Source organism: Poeciliopsis prolifica, unplaced genomic scaffold (assembly GCF_027474105.1).
Source record: "Poeciliopsis prolifica strain line A6 unplaced genomic scaffold, Auburn_PproV2 SCAFFOLD048, whole genome shotgun sequence".
NCBI lineage: Eukaryota > Metazoa > Chordata > Actinopteri > Cyprinodontiformes > Poeciliidae > Poeciliopsis > Poeciliopsis prolifica.
The window spans coordinates 3,333,476-3,352,123 of record NW_026562423.1 but is presented as its reverse complement, the minus strand read 5'-3'; the positions used below and the strand labels follow the sequence as shown (position 1 = coordinate 3,352,123).

The 18,648-nt window shown below is 41.7% G+C and overlaps 1 protein-coding gene across 1 annotated transcript in view; it reads right to left on the bottom strand.

Moving 5' to 3' along the window:
* Window positions 1-17,150, bottom strand: part of dnah9 (dynein, axonemal, heavy chain 9) — a 145,762-nt gene extending 128,612 nt beyond the window's left edge. The window contains 15 exon segments of the mRNA XM_055057536.1: window positions 1,108-1,216; window positions 3,219-3,365; window positions 4,308-4,434; window positions 8,965-9,033; window positions 9,220-9,334; window positions 10,399-10,549; window positions 10,659-10,775; window positions 11,220-11,387; window positions 11,513-11,746; window positions 14,093-14,304; window positions 14,394-14,524; window positions 15,645-15,803; window positions 15,884-16,080; window positions 16,721-17,087; window positions 17,089-17,150. Coding sequence (XP_054913511.1) covers window positions 1,108-1,216; window positions 3,219-3,365; window positions 4,308-4,434; window positions 8,965-9,033; window positions 9,220-9,334; window positions 10,399-10,549; window positions 10,659-10,775; window positions 11,220-11,387; window positions 11,513-11,746; window positions 14,093-14,304; window positions 14,394-14,524; window positions 15,645-15,803; window positions 15,884-16,080; window positions 16,721-17,087; window positions 17,089-17,150 — 2,365 coding nt within the window.
* Window positions 17,151-18,648: the final 1,498 nt, after the last annotated feature.

Genomic DNA, 18,648 nt, shown 5'->3' with positions numbered 1-18,648 from the left:
CGAACGTTTGCGCTTTCAGCTTGACAGTTTGTGTGTTTGAGCACTGAAGAGGCCGTCGCCACTTTTCAAATCTTTTGTGTGACAACATTTAGAGTACACGGTTTGGGGGAAGGAAGAAAAAAATAAAAAAGAAGAAACCGTGACAAGACAAGACAGAGATGAAAGCACCGCCGTGAGTAGAGCGTGATCGGATAACCTTTGGATGCCAAATACACCGAAGTTAGCTTCTGCTGGAGGCCTTCCTGTCAAAAAAAGCAATACAGAACAAAAAAAAACACAATCCCAAAACCTTAGACGGCTAGACTGATCCGACCTCTGCAAGACAATTCCACACCGAACGGAGTCTTTTGAAACACAAAGATTATTTGAGGATTTACAAAACCTCGCCTACAATTTGTGGAAACAGAAAAAGAGCGTTGTCAAAAGTTTTTGGCAGGAGAACCGCTTGAAACCTAAACGAGCACGAAAACAGCAATGTGTGGACTTGTGGAATCTTGACTGTTATCGCTGAGTCCATTAAGCAGTTTCTGATTTAAGAAACTGTTTGTAAGAATAACAACAACAATTGTTTCGATTCTTAAGTTTCCCTAAAATTAGTTTCACGTCTTCCTGGTGAAATCAGCGTGGTCTAACATTTCGATCACGCTGATATGTGCAGCCATACAGGCGAGCCGCCTGTATGGCTGCACACCAACGCGTGGCGTCAAAAGCAACAAGCCGTTGTGTAAATAAATTGCAAATTATGTTAGCTCCACCATCAATAATCGACTGACTCCTCCATGAAACAACAATTCTCTCTGAGCTTTGTGTTTTTAGTCGTTGTTTTGCCTATTAATTATTTATCTGGCCAAGTCTGTAAATTATTCAGCATGACACTCATTTTGAAGACATTTCGTTTTGCAATTGTAATGAAACTTTTAAATGAATAAATAAAGGAGTCTGCATGTTTGTGTCGCATTTCTCATTTGTGTTAAGGGGAGTAGGCAGAACAGGAAAATGAAAAAAAAGAAGAAGAAGACGACATCGGCACGACTGAATGCCATCGCACCGAGCGCGACGGTGAAAGAAAGAGGCGTCGCCGCTGTACGTGTTACTTTGTCGGCTGACCTCTGCTGTTCCAGGTCAGGCTCTCCTCTGCCTCCCCCAGCCGAGCATCGATGTCTCTGAGCTGACCCTGGATCAGAGGACGCTCCACGTCCAGCACAGACAGCATCACCTGCGTTCAAGCCACAGGGAAGAAAAATAAATAAATACATGTAAATCCGCCATGAAATATTAATATCCATGCCAAAATGCTACTCAGAATGCCTAATGGGGTGTTTGCTTTTCCAAACTCACAATTTCAGCATCGTTTGCCTGTTTCTCTGGCGTTTACAAGTCGATTGGACCAGAGTAGCTGGAAACTGTGCGTTGCTGTACGTTTGCATTGTAAACGGGCTTAATTGGGGAAATGTATGATGAATGCAGCTGAGGATAATAGCAGCCGTTTGCTGTGTTGCTGCGTTAATTACATAAGTGATTTCTTGCATATTCTTCTATTATTCATTATTGACACTGCAATGCCCCTCTGCTTAGTTCCCATTAAGGCCGACAATGGGAAAAATGTCTTGGGTAAAGACAGGCGTATAATACGTGCAAATTAATTTTTCAAATGGACGAACAGAAACAAAAACAAACTAAAATAAAGCCCCATATGCTAATCTCTGTAAAATTCAGGAATTAAATGTACATAAGTCACCATGGCTCTCGGGAGATAATTTATCACAGAGTAGCTGCTTTACATCGTGATTTATGTTTCACATGAATGTACATCCATCTTTCACTGAGAACATCTCAGAAAGGTGGATCCGGTCAAGTTTTTTTTTTTTTTATGTAATGAACGATGGGGCTAATCTGATCCAGGATCAGTCCGACAGTGGCGTCGCTCATTTGAATGACTCTTCCGTCTTTTCCAATTATTATAATTTATGTGAAGCTTAGTATAATCTCAACCTATTATACAGGCATTGGAAACCATGCTACTGTCTAAAGGCATTAATGCCATGCATTGGTGCGAATGCACGGCGCTGCAAATATGACGCTTTATTCGAGCCGTGAGTCATGATCACTATGCCTATCCAGTTTATTATTTCTGGATTCACTAATTCATAGACTTTTCTGTGGAACGTAACTCCAAAGCATCCTCAGATTCACAGATCTGAGAGTATAAATAAGACATCTGAAAGAAAATGCAGCTGTATCTTCGATTATTATAATAGTAATAGTGGCATTCTGGAACTGGAAGACATCTGAAATATCCGAAAGACAACAGAAACGACAAGCAAAATGAAAAAAGCACCTTTCATAAAAGGGACCAGACTGAAGACTTTTGTCATTCAGATTGTGGTGAAAAGCAAGCTAGACGAGAAAAACGATAAATGAAGCAAATGAGAGTTATCCCTTTAAATTTATCATGCGACAAACAGATTTATTGTTCATTGCGCCAGGCGTACTGTTAAGGTGTATTTGGTGCTACAGCATAAGCGTTTCCTGAGGGGGCCTTTGAGGAATTGTGGACAACTGCAAGTTGCAACACTTGGTTCACATCCGGAGCGACACGGAGCTCCAATGAAACAACGGGAACTGGATCACAGAAAGTGTGTTTAATCCGTCTACCACACATTCTTTGGAAGTGTTTGGCATTCTGTGGTAGACTCAGGCATAAAATAGGATTATTTGTGACTTAGAAACATGGGGGATTGGTGTTAAAGCTGCAAATGCTAATTGTGCTAACAATTAGCACACAAAAACCATTACAAGTGTCGACCGCGTTCAACGTTTTCACCTTGGCTTCACTACTGCGCTCCTCTTTAATAATTAATGGCTGGTTTAACTACTCTGTCACCATGTTTTTTGATGGAGCTGGTGGCTTTTCAGACGTTTTATCAGCGTTTTGACACCTGCAAGCCACAGAGTTGACAGCAGCAGCATCTTCAGATGATAACTCTGCTCTGAAGTCGATGATGAAACCCTTTCCCCTCCAACGCTTTACTTCTCTGTATCTCAGCTTCAGCAGCCACTACATAAGGGGTTCTTCAAACATTTAAGTTGGGGTTTTGTTTTGTGTTTTTTTTTGTTGTTGTTGTTTGTTTCTGTCACAGGCCTTCTCTTGACCATGTCAGCGCAGCTTCCTCACAAACTCAAGAATCTGAGAGTCGGTCACTCTGATCCTTCCTGACCTTGTTGTATCGGACTGCGGCGCGCTCCAGGTTGGCCACGTACTGCCACAGCTGCTCCCTGGCCGCGTAGAGCTGAGCGGCAGCCTCCGGTATGGCCGCAGTTGGTCGACGCATCAAGTACTTCACTTCTCTGAGCACGGCCGCCAGCTAGGAAGAAGCAAAAAGAGTCCAAAACAGTCGGGATTGGTGCCCAGCAACAAACACTTCGGCCCAGTACTTGGCAGAAGCGGTGTAACTGAGTAGGATCTCTAGGCTGCTTCTTCACACACGTCTTTTCTGCTCGCCAATTATCTGACTGAGATCAGGTCTTTTTGACAGTCATCCTAAAACATTGCTTTCCCTTATGCCACTTTGTAGCTAATTTGGTGGTGTGATTAAATTCTCTGTCCGCTCGGAGGGCCCACTCGTGCCCAAGCATCTACGTCCTAGTTGATATCTTGAAATGTAGATTCAACACATGCACAGCAGGAACCTGCCAACCCTATTACCCTGCTGGAATGGTGTTCTCAGGCCTGTTTTTTGTCTCCAAAAGTAATGAGGATCATAATGGACAAATGATGATGTCCCTGATTGGACTTGGACTCTGTCAGTTGGTTTGTATTCTCTGTTTGGGGCAGTGGCTTCTTTCCAGCTGAGTGGCTTTTCAGCACGTCAGTGACGGACAAATTTTGAAAGTCAATAATGACTCAGTTTTACTAAACGAATGTATGCAGAGGAGCTCGCATTTCCAGGCTGCTTAAAATTATAATCAAAGCCTTTGTCCAGGTTTGACTGTGATGTTTGGGGTGTTGCCTAACAAAAAAATAATCCACAGGCTATTGAAATTTACAGCTCAGTCAGAAAAAAATAAGGTTATGCAACTCTTTCTACAGTTAATGTAAATGCCTGTTTATTGTATTACCAACAGAATTGCAACATGCACTATCAGGATTTAGGAACAATTATTGCTTCTTTCCCTTAAATAAAAGCAGTGAGATCACACCATACATCTTTATTTTTGCATGTTTGCATCAATTCTGTGAAACCTTTTCTGTTTCTACTCAAGGTTTTTGCCATAAACAAGAACGTCATGAGGTCGACATAAAAAACCTGCGGGCTGAAATTGACAGAGATCAGACGAGTGTCCGAGTCTCGGCTGATTAACGGCGAGCCGAGGTTGTGCTGCGAGCTCTCGCCCACGGCCTCCGTCCAGGTCGCATACAAGCCGGCCGAGTATCTGGAATACCAAACACAGAGGGGACGATCACCATCGGGCATGAGTTCCTCTAAACAACAACAACAACAAAAACAATCTGCAACGTTTGCATCCACAATGCTTCACATACAGAGCTCGGCTTTTATTGCACAGTGGGAGATGAACGCGTGGGCCCCCGTGGAAATTAGCATATGCAACGAAACAAGCAGCTAACGTGCGTGTGATTGAGGCATTTTGTCAACCCTCGGAGGTTGTAAATAGAACCAGAGGCGTGATCCGCCTGTCTACGTCCAGAAAACGATAAAGGGCAGAGGGAGCGGAGTGAAGGAGTGTTAGGTGAGTGTGGTGCGTAATATGGGGGATAAACGCTGATTCATCTGCGAGAGGCGGCACACAGACAAGATGTCAGGGCTCTGTACGTCTATATCAATCTGTAAATAGCCACATTTATGAGGAGAAGTTGGGCGCGCGCCGCGTGCTCCTTATTGAATCTCTGCTGCGAGCTTCATTTCCTGACAGTGGCGCCACAGACACAGAGGCAATCAAATGCCTCGGTCACGGCCATAAATCACGCCGCATTTTGTCTGCGGGGGTAAATGAGAGAGGATGCCAGTCCTGCTCCTAAATGGAATATGTATAATAATAGTGGCAGCCGAGACGATTATTACCGAGGAAGAAGGGCCCTAATTTCTGACGGGAGTAAATTGTGGGCAAAGAACTGGTCGTGTTCATCATCCCATTACTCCGTGTGTTCTGGGGGACACGGAGTGAAGGAGTAATTGTGAGCTTGTGAAGCGCCAAAGAAGCACCTTCGATCTGGGGCTGCAGTAGCACAAGGATTCATATCACACACTACATTTTGAGAATGAGAAAATCATTAATCCCCCGAAAGATTTTAAAAAGTTCGGCTAAAAACTCTGGGTTTTCTTTAAAATGTTAGTTTTGAGCAGGGCCGCCAACCTATTCTTTTTATCTGGTTCGGTTTCTTTATTGTTTATTTTGCATCTGACTTCTTATTGCACGGACTGAACGGATTAAAGTTGTGCCGTTTTCACATGTTTGAACACACTTGTGTTCATTTTTTCTATCCTTCTGTCAAGTTATTTTGTTGCCAGTTTTGAGCTTCGAGTCTTCTGCTCATTCTGTCCTGCCTGGACTTTTGCATCTCTGTCATCTTCATTAAATTCATCACTCATTCCCAACAAGTTGGCTCTGCTGCGTTCGGCCTCAAAACGTGACAATGCCTGTGTTTTAAAGGAGAAGCGTTTTTTAGCCCATTCAGCACTGCTTTCCTGTGTCCGTACTAAACCTCGGATATCGGGTTCAGTAGTGAATAAAGTGGATCGGTGCGTCCCCTTGTTGGAGTATTTATTTATCTTTTGTCATTAGTTTTGAAAACATCTTGGATCTAAAATAATATTTATTATTTAAGGGCATATCGGAGATGAAATTTCCCCGATTTCATCTGGGTAACTTCCACATCATAAAAAATGTTCAATTTTTAGTATTGTGGTTCTGCATCGTTGTACTACAGATATGAAGCGTCTGTCCTTAACAAAAGGTTTTTTATTTTGGATTACAAATGCAATTTAGTGGATTTAACTTCAAGAAAAATTTCAAAGAACATCAATCCTCTGAGTCATTCCTGACCTGTTCTTTTGGCAGACTGTATTTATTTTGTGACTTAAATGTGCATGAATATGAAAGCATCCATAATGCCTCAGATCAATGTGGGTAAAGTTTGTTACTGATGAGAAATGCTTTGAAAAGGGAAAACGATGTTGGTTAAAAACTCTAAATATTTAGTAAGAAATGAGAGGCAAAGAAGTACAACGTCAAAAGACAGCGTCTTCTGATTCTGCAACAAAATGGGCGGAAATTAGTGGTGACATATACAGTACTTCATGCGCAAATAATTTAAAAAGACGATGAAGAAAAACCATCGACTGACCTTTTTTTAAAAAAAAATACTCCCTGTCAGATGAGGGTCTATAGCAGTGACTCCATAACTAATGAGTCGATTCTCCTGTCAATAAAGGTCAAGTCACAGTTTGAACATATAAAATCCTAAAAACAGATAACCTACTGCTGTAACTGATTATTTTAGAAATCGATTATTCTTTGTGATTGATCTTTTTTTTTTATCACCATGTGCTACAATTTTTATTTAACCACTTAAGCCCTTTTTTTATACTAACTGACTAATATTAGAAATGCATTGAAAGATTCAAACAACTCAATTCCTTTTGCAAGCAAGAAAAATACATAGCATTCATCTGAATGCTTTAACTAGACCACTTGAGGAGTTTAGGGTAAAATATACTTGCAGACAGACATGTTTGTATCTTAAATAAAAAATGTGTGTTTTAATTTTGTAGAGTTTTGGCTTAATTGCTGCTCTGACTATGATGTTCTCTCAACAAACTCTGTTTTTGAGCTCACCAGTTACCGATTAATCAATTACTAAACGACTGACAACAGATTCATCGCCATTCATTAGATTAATCCTTTCACCCCTAAATAAACCTGAATAACTTTACATTAATAATAATAGTACAAAACAAAATGAATTGAGGTCAATACCGACTCTCCAAGAACATAAAGACTTGCTCTCTATTCTGGTAAGAAAAAGAACAATGTGCTTTCTAGCCAGAATCTGTCCTACTTGACAAGAAATCAAGTGCAGAATTCATTAGAAGTCTTCGTAAGTCTCTGCTACTGCAGCACACACACTTCAAAAGTCAAAAAAAAATATATATATATATGCACAAGGAGCAAGAAGCCCAAAACCAGGACTGGATGACTATTTTGTTCTTGCAGCCAATGGGAGAAGAAATGTCTCTGTTCTTCTGAAGCATATGTTGATCTGTACTGCTGCAACAAAAGCTCTATACGGAAAAACAGATGTTACGGTAATCAGTCCTCGTTTACAACTGCAACATGTGTGGGTCCATTTTGGCCTTACTCACAGGTACTGCTCTGCATGAATTAATCTGCCTCTAAAAAGGAGAGACGGTTTAAAACACCAGTCTCTGTTGGCACACGGCTAATTTAAACGAATGGGTAAATAACATGCTTCTGCAGGAATTGATGGCGCCCTGTGGAGGTAATGCACTCGTTACATTCTGCTGTCCTGGAGCACAAACACACGTCTGTGAAGGACGGTGGGCCATCATCATCATCGTCACTACTACTGCTGTTTTTTCATTTTTGGTAAATAATCTGTTATCGGTTATTAAAACCTCTGTAAAACTTATATTCAGTCATCTGAGAAGTTTGTATCTCGTAGGAAACGAGACATGAATCTCTCAGAAAATAACACCCGTCAGAAATTCATACTAATATCTAAACATTTCCAAATGGTTCTCAAACACACAGCAGTCAAATCGTTACAGTTGCTGACGAGGTTTTTTTCATGTTTCAGCTGCTCTTCTTCCAAGCATTTGTCTTTGGTTATGAGATGCAATTCCACGACTGGAAGGCTAAATCTAGTTTTGACTTTCTCCACAGATTCTCTGTGGGATTCCGCTCAGATTCCAGTAAGAGAAACCAAATTAATGATTGCTTTCAAACCTAAATCTAATAGGAGTATGAATAACTTTGGGCTGAACCGCAACCTCATAACATAAGGATGTATAAAAAAAATAACTTCTCGCATCAAAAAAGTGTTTCCACAAGGAGTATTCCAGTCAGGGAGCTCAATAAAGTCTTGCTCAACTTTTAAATTGTTTTTAATCTCTTATCGTGGCTGCCAATAAGACACTTCTGGGTGATTTATATCAGTTCGGAGAGCAAAACAGAACATTGGACTTCACCCTGCGCCTGTTTGGAAATGCGAAAGATAAAGAAACCATTCCGCGTTGCAGCTAAGGTAAAATTTGTTTGGATTCTAATATGATATTTAACTAACCCAGTGAAAGCGGCAAAAAAAGAAAAAAGGCTGAATATATTCATGGAATGTGTTGAAATATTCCCTCAGATGTTTACGAACACAGAACATGTCATACTAAATGAACACTCATTTTTCATGGTTTTTTTTTTTTTTTTTTCAGTGACCACAAGGTTTATTTTTGTGTGTGTGTGTTGTTTGAGTCCATTGCTCACTTGGCATCAGTGAGCAGCGACAGTGCATGTGGGATTATGGGAGTCCTGCGGAATGATCTGCAGAGCAGCACCGAAGTAATGAGAACATAAATCACGGCCAGAACTGCATGCCGACACGCCGATCCACAAGAGACCGCTTCATGAATGCTAGGCAGTAAACTAACAAAATTACAAATGCTCACTTTACAAGGAAAAAAAAAAAAAAAAAAAAACCCACAGCATCGTGGGGGTGGAAAAATGTCATCAACGGTTATTATTTAATAAATGCGCTTTTTTTTTTTCTGCTGTCAACTTACAGTGAAAGTAAAGCGAAGTCTTCCTGCTCACCCTCTCTGTCCTGTTGTTTTATTCAGTGACACATACATGATGACATACACTGTAAGATGAGATAATGCCCACACACACACACACACACGCACACGCACACACACACGCACACACTCATACCTGTCCAGCAGTTGCGTCACCTCCTCATAATTCTGGATTACCCTGGCTCCTTCCACAGAGTCCAAGCACCTGATGAAAGTTTACAATAAAGTTCATGTCGATTTTATTACGTCACTTTTTTTAAGAGGCTTTTAAAAGCAGTGACTTCATTCTGAGACCCTCAGAAAAGAGGAAAAACATCAAGTTTGATTTGTTTTTGTTTTGTTTTTTGTTGTTTTTCTTTCATCTTTGTTGAAAACATGAGGAGCAGCTCACGAGGGGATGAAGTGCCTCAGTTTGGAGAAGGGGACCCGGATGCGCTGTTGTAGCTCGTCAGCCCATCTCAACCCTCCAGCGACCTCCGGCATGTTCTTATTGGTTGGTGCTGAGCCTGAGGAGGACAAACATTGCACAGAATTACACCGATATGGAGTGTTCATGCAATATGTGGCGAATAAATATTAGCTAAAAATGTCCTGGTCTTCAAAATGTTGCTTAATGTTCTTCTAAGCCGTGATATCCTTCTGATATGTCTGTGTAAATATGTTAAATAAGTTCTAGACAGATTTTTTGGGTAACCCTAAATCTGATTGGTTCTAACACAGAAGGCAGGGGGGAAAAAAGATCATTTGAAATAATTGGCAATACATCTTTCCATCATTGCTGACTCCGGTCCACTCTTTTGTTTTCTTATCGCAACATCTCTGTTTTTGTTTTTAGCTAAATATATCGCCCACCTGTCTGAGGAAAGGGTCCCTGTCAGGTTGAGAGAGACATCTAACAGTGGCAGAAACTCTTCCATGTAAAAGCAGCCAAAACTCCAGATGAAGAAATCTGTTTCAAATTAGTATTTTTGTCAAGTTTCTTCACAGTCCAACTTTCATTTCACACTACCTGACTGACTAAACTTCCTTCCTCAGATTACGAGAGGCGCCGCCTTCCTCTTTAGACGGCATGACTGTTCTTTTGGGAAGCAAGCAGAACGACCTGAATGTGGCGAATGAGAATTATTTCTACGCAGTCAAGCACTCCGGTCACATGGCGTGATACAGGAGAGGCTTTGAAATGTGATTTGACAACGGGGGTGTGCTGCGTTTAGGACTTGTGAAGTCAGCAAGTTTCCAATGATTGTGTTCTTCTAAATTAATAAGTTTTGATATCAAGACTATTCAAAGTTTCACAAATTTCAGGGTGTCCTTGAAGCATTCTAATGGACGTCACTGTTCACTGAGTACAAAATTATTTCCTTAACTATTATTCAGCTTTTTTTCCCCTTTCTTTCTGATGGAGGCTTGTAAGGAAGTTTCATCAAAGACGCCCTTCCTATTCAAACATAAAAAGCCAGCTCACCAAAACACACACATTGCTCCGAAGCATAAAGTAAGGCTTTGAATCTTTTCCTAAGCCTGATCTCACAAACTGAGCTAATATTACAGATATCGCTTTCAATCTCACCCAGCTCCTTTACAGCTTTCATCTGTTTGTTGTAAAGATGTTTACAGGAGTCTAGCTCTTTGTCAAACATGGACAAAAGGAGGGGATATTTTCCCACTGCGTCAACGGCGATCAGCGGACGCTCCATCAGACCGCCAAACATTTCCAGGACCTGAAAACATCAGAGAAATTCAAAAAAGAAAAAGAGAAATTTAAATGTTCACATAGGCCTGTGCCCACGGATTTTTTTCAAGTAAGGAATGGAGATTGTGCTACCAGACCTTAAAGGTGTGCTCCAGTCCAGAGGCATCATCAAAAGCCTGACAGAAGATTGCCCCTAGGCGGCGATCTGTGTCATCCACCTTCAGCTTAAAGTCCCTCACATCTCCTTCGAATTCCTGCAAGGCAAACTGCTCAGCGGGAACGGTGGCTGCAGCATCACACCGCGGGGCCGATGTAACCCAAAGCCAGCATAGCATATTGCTTTTTACATCTCACCGACTCCCAGAGTTATTCGGCTAAGACTGACTGCTCCTTACAAGCAAAATAAATTGCCTTGTCCAAACGTGAGGAGAGGAAAATCTGCAACTTACTTGGCATTTAAAGTAGAGGGGGGGATTTGGGAGGAACTTGGGGGGGTTGGAGGGCAAGGGGTTTGGCAGGAACACGACTTGTTCCGCAAAAAGCAGAGTGACCAGGCAGCTGTGGCGGTAAGTTATTCTGGAGAAGACCTCACTGTTCTCAAATAAATAAGTTGACCATAGAGTTGCGACGGATACACAACCCTCTAATTTCCCAGTGGGCATTGAAAGAGCACCACAATCCACAGTTGTGATACATACCATGTTGGAACCATCCAAGCAGTCATACGGCTTTCCTGTGAAGACCCTGTAGGAGTCCAGGAACTCTTGATAGAGCGACTGGATCTGAAGGCTAAGAGCTCTTCCTCGGACACCTCCAATCTCCAGTTTCTCGAGCTTCATCAGGTCCAAATACGTTGACAGGATGTCCTGTGATGAAACAACACAGGGAAGCACATCACAATCAAACACAACTTTAGGATCTCATTCGTCGAGTTAGTTCCCGAAATAAGGTTTTGCTGCTTTTTCATCTTTGAATGCCCTCCCATGTTTACCTTTATATTTTCCAGTGTGCTGATAAATTGATCCAACCTTGAGAAAACCAGCTTTGGGGGAAAATCCCAAGGCCTAACCATGATCCCATTCTTCTGGTACTTCCTCAGGTTGGCCCTGTGGTTCTCATAGGTGCTTCTGAAAAGCTGCAGGACCTCCAGGCTCGTCTGGACCTTCAGAAGACTCTCGGCGGGTTCTCCTGTCAGAACCTCCTCTGGAACCAGATACACCCTGGCCTGATTGTTGGAGATCAATAACATGTTAGCTTGGCTTTGTTAGGTTTGTGATCTACAGTACATTTGAGACGAGCGTTTTGTTGTAACGAAGTGAGGCGAAGTGAACGTCTGAGGCAGCGCATTAACGTTAGCACAAGGTGCACTGACTCTGCTAAAATAAGCTTTTTGGCTATTATTTCATAGCTAAAATGATTAGCATTTAGGCTAACATTAGCATTTGGGGTCATTTTACCTTATACACTATTTTTAACATACTTAATAGAGTACATTCATTTTACTCAACATGCTTGTGACCCTCCACATGTTGTTGAGTGCTTTGTACCTTATTTTAGCTCATTTTTAGCATCAAAATGCTGAATTCCAACCGACAGACACACTTTGGTCGGCCCCATTTAAATTCCTCAAGACATTTCCTAGTTTTAAGTGCTGTTGTAATTGAATTACTGAATTAACTGAACTGAATTACTGTAGTTCGATGTGAACTACGAATGCACACATGATGTTCTACCTGTGCCTGTGAAATAATGTCACACAACTAAGGCAGCCAGCAGCTCCAGGTGCCACACAAGGTGCTCTTTTTTTTTTTTTTCTCACCCACCTGCCACCCAAAGTGTTTGTGCACGTCACTGATCGTCAAACCACATGAGGCTCGACATTGACAATCATGGAGGTTTCGTAACATTTTTTTTGTTGTTTTTTTTAGATTTAAAATGAAACCGCATTTTCCAGAGAGGACTGCCTGAGATTAAGCGCAATCTGACAGCGTTCAAATCCGTTGACCCGATCGTTGAGTTTAGATGAGTGGATCCCAAAAGCAACCGCAATGCTTCTTCATGTAAAAACTCTTGTCAGCAGCGAGACCGAGCTCAGAACTTCCTGCGACAGCAAACTCTTTGGCATTTGGAGAGCAGAGGGTTGAAACAAATCTTCAGCTGTTTGAGCCGTGGCGTCTCATGGCAGACTGTGGAAACCTTCTGCTCTATCAGATGAAAAGGATTACAGATCTGAGATGAAATGCTCACATCTAACTGCAGGGTTTCCTGCAAAGAAAGCAGGAAAAGTGTTTTGTTTTTTTGTTTCCTGCAGGAATGCCACAACTGATAAAAACGTTGACGGAAAGCAAATGAGCTGGTTTGCGAAAGTCTTTGCACATTTTCACATATTTCCTTCCTGTTCAGTAGCACAGTTCAGTATATTCTATTGGGTGTTTATGTGACAAGTATTGAGTAATAATCATAGTAAAATGATACATGATGTTCATTTTATAGTAAACTCAAGTCTAAACTTTTTCCAGGTCTTTATAACTGCTTATAACTATGTTTTTAATAGTTCAAATATCAAATATTTGAAGTAAAATCGATGCAAAAAAAAAAAATCATGAACAGGTGACTTTTTCATAAATAATTTGGAGGCACTCCTGACAGAAAAATAAACCAACAGATGAAAGCCGATAAAGCAAAAACTCAAAATTTGGTCTCGTCTGACCTTATTTTCCATAATGTTTGCCGTTGGCCATAGATTAAAATAAGATCCCCCCCGAAGCCCAAATTTGTGGACTACATGGCTGACAGTTGTCCTGCGGACGGGTTCATCCCACCGCTCTGTGTTTTTCTGGGTGAAATCCCACTAAAACACTTTGGCCTTTAAGTTGAGAAAGTGTGGAAAATATACAAGGCTGTGAATAATTTTGCCTGGCACTGCATAAGTCTCTACCTGGCTGATTTGTTACTTTTCATCGTATTTATTCTTATTATTTTATTGCGATCATAATGCTGTTGTTGTTCAGTGGAGCTCCATGTCAAAACCCAGATGTAATGCATTTATCAGTTCACTTTATATTCTGCTGCTCATGGGGTAAACATAGCCTCCGGGATGAATAATGCAAATATTTCAAACTGACACAATAAACAGGGAGTTTCTTTCTTTTTTTTTTTTTAATGCATCGGAACACCGGCTGTTTTCTAAACTCAAACCTCTGTGTTCGCTGTGCTTATTTTCCATAGGAAATAAATCAACCTGCAGCTCAGTTCTGCCCTGGGCCTGCTGAGCTTTTTCATCCCCCTGTCCCCCTGTCTTGCCCTGGTGACTGACAGGACCTTCGTCTGAGAGGTTTCTGATTTCTGAAGATTATTATTCGCTCGCTCCCCTTCTCCAAAAAAAACAAAAAACAAAAACCGTAGAATGCACTTCCTATGGAACAGTGGAAGGTCTCACAATGAAGACGAAGCACAAAAAAAACAATTTCCCCGAATCATATTACATTTTCAATGAGAAGCACAAAATCTTACCCAGAATCCTGTGTTCTTAAAAAAAAAAAAAATCAATAATGAGAGAATCTGGGCCAACCTGCTGTATGAGGAGGTTGCAGGTCTCCTGCAGCAGGACAACGAGGCGTCCTGGTGTGTTGTAGTGTCTGGAGTTGGCCCACACCAGGCACACCGTGTGCATGAAAGCTTTAATTTGACCTTTGACACCAGGGAGCTCCATGTTTTCCAGTTCCTCAAACAGACGCTGCAGGGGCGTCAGGTAGATGCAAATGTCCTGGGCTTCCTCCAGAGCTGCCAAGAGATAATGATCCGTTTGTTTTACTTATTGCTTGTAAAATAGATGAATAAACGTCTCGCCGCAGACGAAGCAACGACCTCACCTGCAAGGACGTCTCGCTGCATGTTAACAAGAGCAGGATAATAGCTGCTCTCCACAGCCTCCATCAACACCTCCATCTTTTTCACTTTGCAGGAGGTCAGCTGAGAGTGGATGTTCTCCAAATCTGCATATCTTACAGGTGGAGAAAAAAATTAAATGTTTCAGTCAAATCTTCACAAATTCCCAGATTCACACTGGGAGTCCCAGGGTTCCCCCTCAAGAACTTTTAGGACAGGCACTCACTTTGAAAGTCCTGTTCTCGTATTTTCTTTAGTTGACGGGAAACCACAGAATGACTCATATTTCTTCATGTCCATCACATGCAATCCCAATAAATATGTGTTAAAGCGTTCAGCTTCCATGCATCACAAATCTGGAGGAAACTTCCAGCAAACTGCAGAACAGCTGAAACACCGAGTGCCTTTAAATCTAGACTAAAAACACGCTTGTTTAAAGTTTCTTTTCAAAAGATTAACTGGCACTTATCGAAAGGTTTCATTTGTTCACTGTGCGTTCTATGACTTTGTATTCTTATGTTACGATGACGTAAAGCACTTTGACATGCCTTGTTGCTGAAATGTGCTGCAGATACATTTTTGATTGATTGACTAATAAAGTTTGTTGTTGTAACTTGTCACATTTTTAGTACTTTTACCAAGCCCTGGTAAATATGGAATTTTTTTTTTGTGTCATGATTAACATAAATCTCCAATTTGCTTCGCCTGCTGAAATGGAGAAATCAAGCAAAAAAAAACCCACAGCAACATGATTCTATCTCATTGATGAATTGATGGATTCATTTTTGAATGACAGTCAAAAAGAATCATTTGAAGCACCGGAACAAAACTAAGTTCTCTTTGGGATCCGTCAGAAAGCAGATGGAACGTCAAACTATGTCCCTTTTTTTTATTTCCAGGTTTCTCATCCGGTCGTGTAACAGTTAGCTGCAGTTCATTGCTGCAAGATCTAACACCTGAGGTGCAGTTTGCTGTAATTTAGCAATAATTCTGCTATGAAAGCAGATTTCCTACAATAGGAGAAACGAACGGAGCACTGGGCCAAAAATTTCCATTTTTCACTCCACTGCACAGATGTTCTGGAACCTGACGGTGCAGCAGCAAGAGCTGATGAAATAATTCGGCGTCGAACCAGCGGGGACGGGGACGGAGATGGACTCCGGCAGCCAGAGGCGGCGCTTTACCAAAAAGCAGCCGGCGGCTCCAGTGGCCCTGTGAAGCGTGGAGGTGCTGACCTGTTGTTCCAGAAGAGCAGCTCGGTGTGAGGCGTGGGGTGTTGTCCTCCCAGCACGGCCTCGGAGGAGTCTTTCTTGAGGACGGCGCCGATCTGATGGCTCCACTCGATCACCGCGGACTCCAAAGGGTGGATGACGCTCCTGTCCGCTGTCGCCTCGCTGACGTGTGAACACGGTGAAACGGTGAAGGACGAACGACGGCTCGATAACGACGCCGAGAGTCGGCGCTCCTGTCTTACCTTTGCTCTGCCTCCAGGGCAAGTTGTTCCACTTTCTCGAAGCCCTCTGGGAGAGGAAGCAGGGTCTTGCCTTGGACTTGGCCAGACAAGACCAGCACGTCGGTTTTGAGAGATTGGACATGGCGCTCAACGTCCTGAGACACAACGTGGGGCCATTCAATGTGGTTCTGCCTGTTGGTCAGCAGTGGAGCGACAACCTAAACAGGTGTTGGGAAAAAGAAGTCTTTGTGTAAAAAACATACTGACAATCAATCTCTTGCCCTCAAACATTTTCATAACTGGAGGCAACATAGTTACTTGATCGTATATTTAAATGACTGGAAAATACATCCTACCGCCCCTTTAATTACGACCATCCAACCACGTAGAGGTGAAGAGCTTAAACGGTTTGACATAAAGGCAACTTTAACCATGACTTTGACTAGGCCATTGTGAAAAGGCTTGAAAGAACAGTGCACCAAATTTACATACTGGTGCATCTCAATAAATATGAACATGATTAAAAAGTTTATTTATATCACTAACTTGACGTGAAGCACGATTCAACTTCCTGTGCCTTTTTCAATACTTTTAAGTACTTTACATTCAGAAGTTCCTGCTTTTCCAGAGCAGTCGAACAATGTGCCTCTACTTTAAGTGAAACAAATCCCCCTGCTTTCTAATTGCCTTGGTGTGAAGCTGATAAATCTTGAGTAAATATACCTGAGAATCATCTATCTGTGTAATGGCACACCTTCGTAATCAGAGATCCAGCCTCAAAGTGGATGAGCAGAAATCCATCTGCTTATCCTGAGCCTGGTGTAATCATTACTGCATTCTGCTCTGCTGCTCACTTACCTCCCCAACTAGAGCAGAAAACTGGTCCAGTGGAGCGGAAGACAGGTCTCCGTAGACCAATCTGTCTTTGATGGACTCCGGACTCAGCGCGGCTTTGTCTCTTTTCATAAAGTACACTGCCTTGTTTTTACGACTGCCGGCGAACGAGGTTGCGGCCTCCAGCAGTCCGGCTGCGCTCACGGACACCATCAGAGTCCTCTGCTCGGCCGCGTCCAGGAAGTCCAGCAGCGCCCGCCTGCTGTCCTCGTCGGACGCACATTTTTCCCATCTGTCCGGCCTCACTTTGAGAGTTCTCAGCACACAGTCGGCTATGAAATCCAGCCTTTTGTCTTCGGCGGCCGGTGACTCCTCCATGTCGGCGGATTTCTCTGCTGTCCTCTGGGGTGGGCCCCCATGAGTGTTTTGAACTGATTTGTGTCTCTGCCTCCATGGCAACGATGTGTTTGCATTAACCGGGCCGTTGCTTAGGGGACACTTCTGACCCCAGACCTGACCCCGGGACAAGGACACCCGTCCTGCTGACAGGAATCCTGAATGACAGCCATTGTTCTTTGTCAGGCCTTTATTGGTAGTGAGACGGAAAGTTGCAATCACAGCTTGGCCCTCTGAAGAAGAACACTTAAGGTGATAAAGGGTCTCTATGTAAACACTGGGGCACTGTGAGAGGTGAGGAGAAGTTTAAGCCCCTCGTGTTTCGCTTACACTCAGAACTGTTAAAAACTACCTCACAATATTCTGAAATACAAATGTTTCCGAATAATCTTTAAAAGCGCTCCTACCAGTTTAGCATATTTACAGACGTCTTTGACATTTCTTCGTTTTTTTTTTTACGTTTCGCCACAGACTGCTAATTGGATTCATGTCTGGGCTTTGGCTAGGCCATCGTAAATGACATTCATTTCATTCGATGAGATGAACGTTCCTGTATTACAAGAAATTTCCCAAAATCTCCTGAAAGTTGAGAAACATGTCAGGATTGCCGTTTCATTCCCCTTCAAGAAGGTTGAGCAGGTTTATTTTTATGTTGCCGTTTCATAAACGTTTTGGTGACTTTATACACTTTTAACTAAGACTTAATAGTGCAAAATATAGGAATGCGCAAATAAAATAATAATAAGAAAAAATAAAAGCTAATTGTTCTCATTGGTTTTATTTGTTTTACTTACTTTTTTTTGTTAACAGCTAAAACAGACCGTGATTTTTTAAATTAGTAGACAGGAAACAGACAAAGCACACTTCCCTTGAGACCACAAAATTAAAAAAAAGGCGATAAGTCAGAAGGTACTTTTAAGGAGACTGGAGCCAAATGCGATGGGCTCTGATGGGTAAAATATGAGTTTGGTTTTATTTTGTTCCTTTACAGATTATGGTTATTTCCATTAGGGATGAAGGTCTGCACACTCTTTGGAGATGTTTAATACATAACATTTTGTAGTAGAATCACATCCAGCACATATTAGCATCTTAACTGGAAATGTTTTGGAGGGTTTTTTCATTTTGTAAAAAAAAACCAAATAAATAAATAATAAAAAAAAAAAAAAAAGGAACGAGGAGAGATTTTTAAAAGCAAGAGCCATAATGGCATAAATTAAAGTTTTTGCTCTTATGCAACTATTCTTTGAATTTGTAACGCACTGACCTCTGACAGTTTTCTATAAATAAACATTAGTTGTTTTGAACCAATGTATTGACTCACTACCTACAGGTATTCTTCCACATACATTCTCTGTCACTGGAAAATGGCGTAAGATAAAAAAAAAAAAAAAGTTTTCTGAGATTATGTGTAGTCTACGTGTTGTCCACTAGATGGCAACAAGTCCAACAAGATGAAAGCTCTCAATTCCTAGGCTAAAATTGAATTATAACAACAAAGCTATCTCAGCCTGTGACAAGAAGTTGAAATATAAAGTTAAAGAGGAATCTTGAGT